This window comes from Dermacentor albipictus, chromosome 2, assembly GCF_038994185.2.
Source record: "Dermacentor albipictus isolate Rhodes 1998 colony chromosome 2, USDA_Dalb.pri_finalv2, whole genome shotgun sequence".
Classification (NCBI taxonomy): Eukaryota; Metazoa; Arthropoda; class Arachnida; order Ixodida; family Ixodidae; genus Dermacentor; species Dermacentor albipictus.
The window spans coordinates 96,290,858-96,297,163 of record NC_091822.1 but is presented as its reverse complement, the minus strand read 5'-3'; the positions used below and the strand labels follow the sequence as shown (position 1 = coordinate 96,297,163).

At 48.0% G+C, this 6,306-nt stretch overlaps 1 protein-coding gene across 2 annotated transcripts in view; it reads right to left on the bottom strand.

Annotated features, from left to right (window-relative positions):
• Positions 1-1,387: 1,387 nt before the first annotated feature.
• Positions 1,388-6,306, bottom strand: part of LOC139056004 (neprilysin-1-like) — a 73,493-nt gene continuing 68,574 nt past the window's right edge. For both annotated transcript variants that reach the window (XM_070533765.1, XM_070533766.1), the window contains 3 exons: positions 5,304-5,411; positions 2,793-2,869; positions 1,388-1,686 (listed from right to left, as the gene is read on the bottom strand). In XM_070533765.1, coding sequence (XP_070389866.1) covers positions 1,587-1,686; positions 2,793-2,869; positions 5,304-5,411 — 285 coding nt within the window. In that variant the 3' untranslated portion in view covers positions 1,388-1,586. The remainder of the gene's footprint in view (positions 1,687-2,792; positions 2,870-5,303; positions 5,412-6,306) is intronic.

The window sequence follows — 6,306 nt, the reverse complement described above, 5'->3', positions numbered from 1 at the left end:
TGGCACGATGCCCGGATAAAAGCACTCAAGGTCACGTGAAGGTCACCTACAACAGGAGCTAAAAGCATTTCATGCTTAATACGTATCTTAAGGCCGTGGCTTGGCCTCCTGGGCGCGCAAATTTCGGAGGCCTAGCCGCAGCCTTAAGATCCGTATTAAACATGAAATGCTTTTAGCTCCTGTTGTAGGCGATGTTCACGCGACCATGAGGCAAAAGCCAGAGCTTTTATCCGGGCATCGGTGCGAGAACAAAATGAGATCATCGGGGCGGTACGTGCAAACCTCGGAGGCCGTGCCTGTGCTTTTGCTGGTTGAAGGCGCCGGGCGCAATTTCGGGATCCGTAAACACGTTATAGACGTAGGTATTTAGACACCACCTATTGCCACGTCACCCCAGAGGCACGTCGTGTATGAGGCGCATATGCAGTCGCGTTTCCCCCTAGACACGCTGCGCCATATGGAGGCGCCACGGCGAAGTCTGCGCGCAGCGCATGAGTGAACATATATTCGGATAAGATTGGCCGAGTATGCAGAGTGTCCCAGCTAACGTTAGCCAAGCTCTTAAAAGTACAATATAGAAGATACGAGCACGCAACCAATTGTACTCTGTCATCAGTGACGCACCGCACCAGGAGTATTTTGTTCGTATCAAACTATCGATAAATGGATGCGATTCGCACACGCTGGCACCACCCTTTTCATCCGGTTATCGATTTTCAGTGCACTAACTCTGCCCCAGTGAATCCCTCTCCACTTGAGCGATCTCCTCGCTTCTTGTCAGCCAATTAGATACAACAAGCCGCTCAGTTTAGGCAAAGTTATTCGTTTTTCAAGCAAACAAAAGTGACCTCCTATGAGCGAGGAGAGTGTTTGATTGGTCTGTTCAGACAACGCTGCGGGTGACCGCCCGGTGCTCGCGTCGGTGGTTACGCAAATTTGATGTCAGGAGATTGGAATAGAAACATATCGGAATAGCTTTACGATATAGGGCCCCTGGTGAAATAGTTCAGCATCCGCCGATGTTGTGGCAGGTAGTCGAGAGCTGCCACCGGGCACCTACCGGTAAAGTAGGAACGAGACCGCCCCGGGCCTGATACTCGGCAACCACGGGAGTTTACAGACGCTTGCGAGGACGTCCACCTATTTGGAAGTTGGTGGAATGGGGAATGCCAGGCTCCCTTTTCTTTTCTTTCTCCCCCCTGTCACACAGTCACTACGGAAACTCTGCATTGGACTTTGCGAGAGAGCGGCGACGGGTAGCTCAAGGTTAAGAAAATCCTTTCACTCGTGGCGCTAGGCGAAGCGAAGTCACGAACGTCCATACTGAGGTGCGAACAGCCCGGAAGAACCTGCGAGCAACTGTGCGGCAAGTGACAACAGTACCACGTGTTGAAGACGTCTAAGTTTATGCCAGCAGTCCGCAGTCCTGTGAAGGTGTGGTCGCAATTAAAAGTAAAAAATCAGACATAAATGTGACGGTTATAAGCGATACACCCGGTTATGGCCAGGTGTGAGAATCAAGGCAGACGTGGCGGTAGCTCCTACGGCCCGTTATGGCGAACGCTGTCCTAACGCGCCGGCCTGTTTCACCAGACCAGGCATTTCCGCTCGGGGCTCATGATGGTCCCGACCTTGCAACCGAAGGCGTGCGAGAACCGCTCGAAGTTCATCAGGGGAATCGTGGTCCTGCAAGTGGGAAAAGAAAAGGCTGATTTGGTGCTTAAGACAGACAGACAGACAAAGAACTTTAATAAGGTGGTAAATATGGTAAATAAGGCTTGTCGTGTAATAAGGTGCTTAAGCAAAATAAAAAAAAAACTGTGGTTTCAATATCTAAAAGCAACACACGGGTTGAAATTACACCGTAGTGCCGGAGGTGGCGGGGAGTGAATTTCGACATCCAGGCACGGCTTTTTTTATTGTGCAGTAAAAATATTTTTGACTGTTGTTTCACATTTCTCATACTATAATACACGCACAAAAAATGGCTAGAATATGAACACGTATTCAGAACTGCTATCGCAAAGAAAACCAACGGCACATATACACAGAAACGCGGTGGCATATAGTGTAGTGATAGGCCGCAAAGTATAACAGTGGCCATAGCCTGGTCAAGAGCGAACACAATCTAACAAGTAAAAGGCTAAACATTGGCGATCCGTTCAGACTGACTTATATTCTGTCGCAAGATTTGATTCAGCGGGGATCGCCTTTATCTCACTTCCGCTAATTTTGCTTTCCAGCCGAGAGGTCCAGGTCGAGGAACGCAAGACACCTCTGCGAAAGAAACGTTAGGTGCCTCAGAAACCCACAATTACTAGGATGCCTTGATGTGAGCGTCGCCTCCCGCCGCAAGGAGAAGCATGGGGGCACTCTAATATTTACGCGGTCGCCCACTTTTAAGCGAAATAATTGCCACGTGGTAATGACGACGAAGACCGATAAATACAGTCGTATGCTTGAGTTAAGAATCTAACTGCGCTCTGCTGACGAGCGCTAAGTTGTGGGCGCGATTCCCTGTTGCGGCAACCACAATTCGATAAAGGAAAAGAAGAGCATTCGGGTGCTTAAATATATATGCACGTTATAGAAAGCACGAGGTGGTCCAAATTAATCTGAAGCCTTCGACACCTTCATCTCGCACAACCTTCTCGGTACGGTCTCCTTCGGCCAGTTGAACTCCACGGTTTAATCAATGACGCAGTACTGGCCCGTGCGGAAAATTAAAAAAAAAAACGGTTTCTGTTGGCGTTTGGCTGCTATTGTCTACATACGTTGCCTGGTGCACTTACCTGAACCAGTTGGGTATTTGCTCCCGTGGTTGCAGGTAGTTGTAGATGGAACGCTTGCGCGTCACTTCGCATCTGGACTGTGTGTCAAAAAAAAGAAAGAAAGAATAACGAATAAAAAAACTGCCCATCAGTTGTGTGGCGTAATCCACTGCGAAGATCATAGCAGGGCAGCCCAGGAGGCAGCAGGATCGGCCGGTCCTTTATCGTATGGCTTTGCTTCATGCAGGTACGCACTTGGCCATGGCCACTTGAACATTTTTTCTTCTCATTTGTTTGTTTACGGCTCCTAGACTGCTCTGTGAATCAAATCCTAATGTGGTTGACAAACAACCCTCAACCTCAAAAGAGCTGGCAGGGGATCTCGCTGAGTTATTTGCTAAAATACATGCTAGCCATGCCGAGCTGAAGAAAGCCATAAAGTAAATAATTGAGCAAGAAATTCACCTAATTAAAAAGGGCATAGACTTTCTGAATAAAAATTTGGAGAGTTCACATCAGAAGTGTTTGCTTTAAAGAAATGAGTTGCCGTAGTTAGGGGAGAAAATACTAAGTTAAAAAAAATAAAATGTATGTGTTTCGAAGGAGCTGAAAGAAGTAAAAGATGACCTTTGCTTTCGCACCTTTCCTGGTTAATTAAGCCTCCTCTCACGGTACGAGAGACTTTCTTGGTTTTGTAGGGGAGTATAATTACGAATACAGCTGAAATTATGTTTCTGTTTAGTGCTTCTTCAAGATCAGGCCAAGCATTTCGAGCAGGGGCTTTTGGTAAGTTATGCTGCAGAGAAAAGCTCTATCCCTCTCAGTTACAGCCATTTTAGACGGTAAGAGACTTGCGCGTGGTTGCTGCCACGCCGTCGCTCTTACAGAACGCCGCATAAGTACGACCGACTACTACGCATTCATGGCCTCATTTAGCTAACCGGTGTCCGATTTCCGCTCAAAATTTGAACGGATGTGACATTTTGCCGTGGGTTCAGTTTAATACCCCTTATGCGAGCATTACTCGCTCTTTCGTTTACAATGTGTGTGTGTGTGCTTAAACACACGCACATACGTGCACACAGACCCACACACAAGAAGTCGCAGTTCCGCACGAAAGACGAAGCATCGATAGCGAAGCATTTGACAACTGCACGAAGTAAGCTTCGTGTACCTTTATCGGCCGTGTAAATCGCAATTATGTCAAGAGAGTGGTGCCACGGGCGCATCGGCAAGCACGAACACATCTCACTCGATGGCCGCGGTGCGGACCAACGCTGTCGTAGCGCTGACGGGATGAAGAGATGCGGCGAGCGAATGCTTCGCGTGCTGCCTCTCGTTTCAGCGCGTCTCCAAAACTTGAGATTACGGAATCTCCCGCAATGGGCGCGTGGGAATACGGCGCACACGAAGCCGCCAGCCGTCTTGGCTCTCCCAGCCTTTCTTTGGACCTCCGGTCGCACATTACCTCCGACGGGGTGCGCGGGGCCGCGTAGGCGCTCGCCCACGTCATGCTCAGACACAGCCACGCTTGCGGATAAGACGCGCGCTCACCTGCCCGATCCCTCCGCCCACCCCCTCAGCGCTCGCTTTATCACGTGACCTCCAACGTTGGGTGCAACGAGAAGACGGCGCGCATCAAGCCACCAGCCTCCTCGGCTTACTTTCTCTCGCATCCACAGCGCGGGGCGTGCGATCGTATCTCAATCGGATTTTATGCGGAACCTACAGCGGCGAAGTCGACGGCTAGAATTTACCTAGAGTGTTCATCGAATTGCTATCCCGACGAAGAAACACTGATTTTAGTGCAGCGGTACGATGGCGCCGTCTGTCTATCACCACTACGGCGAAAGTTCTGGTTCACAAACATTGCGTGAGATGACGCCACTGTTGCATTGCAGCGAAATGGACATGTCTTAGGTCGTCGCCGCAGACGACGCGCACTTCGGCTTTACTGTTCACAAAACAGGCAAGTGATGCTTGTGTAAAGGTCGTATTAAACCAAATTCACCGCGAAATGCTTCATGTATGCGAAATTACCGCGGGAATCAGCTGGAAGACTAATGTATACCTGGTGCTACTATTTACGCAACACTCAGTATAAAGCAGCGCTTGTAAGCTCAGTGTAGTGCTCTACGAGCTGATGATGATAGAGCGCTAGCGTTCACAAGCGCGGCGGATGCAAGTTCGACTGCCGATTGAGGTGAGAGCTTTTTTTAGCATATGACTGGGTATCGTGTGCCCATACTATGCGTGTCGCTATCTATATCTTCGCAATCTATATATCCCCCCTGCCCGCAACCTGGAAAATAAATAAGAAGAAAGGGTATACCTTCGCCCAGACACAACGACGGCTGCGATCTGAACCTGTACTTTCGTCCATAGATAGAACATATGACAATCACGTGCTATCACATTAAAGCAATGGACCATGCCAGAAATTTTGCTACCTAAAAGCCCACAAAAATGGGCCGGGGGGACTATATAGTCTACGCAGTGACAAGCAGCCCGCACGGCACGTCCGAGGCTTACCAGCGCGTAAGCGATGAAGAAGATCTGCTCCATGCTCTTGGGCTCGGTGCCCGGTATGGTGTACAGGGAGTACCGCTCCTCGAACTTGGTCTGGTACACTCGAAACGCCTGCGCACAAATGCGAGATCTCTGCATATACGGGCGCAAAATCGGTGGCATTGATGAAGTCTACGGAGTTTCTTCCAAAAGTTAGCGAACGAGGTTTTCCTTAGCTTTACTGCTTGAGATGAGCGGCGTTTCGTAGATACGTGTTGAAGGAGATATCATGGCGACTTTGTATTACGATGTGCGCGTGCGTGCTTGCTGAATTAAGTTTGCTCCAGAAAGGTGCTAAGACAGTTTGTTGTCTCCAGCTAGTTGTTTCACATTATCTCCGGATGCAGTTAAAGTCGCATATACTAAGTTTCTCTTTTGTTTTCATAACGTATGATATACAGGGTGTCAGCTATCTTGCACCAAGATTTGAAAATACGAAAATACCACGTAGCTGGATATAACCAAGGTATTGTTGTTTGCGGTCGCTTGGAGGTACTCAGATTACATCTTGCATTCCGGCTATATACATAATTAGTCGTAATTAATTAATCATATTCTGACATATTATAAATAGATGAAAAGTGTCAATGAGAAAATTTCAGAGCAACATGAAAAACTCTCGATAGAGCTATTTTTTGCTCAATACGTGCTATATTAAAACGTTTAAACGAGCGTGAAAGAAGCCCGCGAACTCACGCAAAGTGCCTCGAGCGGCCAGTCGCGCGACAATCTTGCCTGTATTCGAGGGATTATTTAACGCGCGGAAAAACAATTTTATCGAGCACGCATTGAACAGTAAGCTGTATCGGAAGTTTTTCATATTGCTCTACAATTTACTCGTTGACACTTTTGATGTAATTACAGTATTCGAGAAGTTGATTAATCACTTAAGACTAATTATGTAATTAGGCGTGATGAAAGATATAATCTGAGTATTTCCAAGCGACGGCGAACCACATTACCTTGC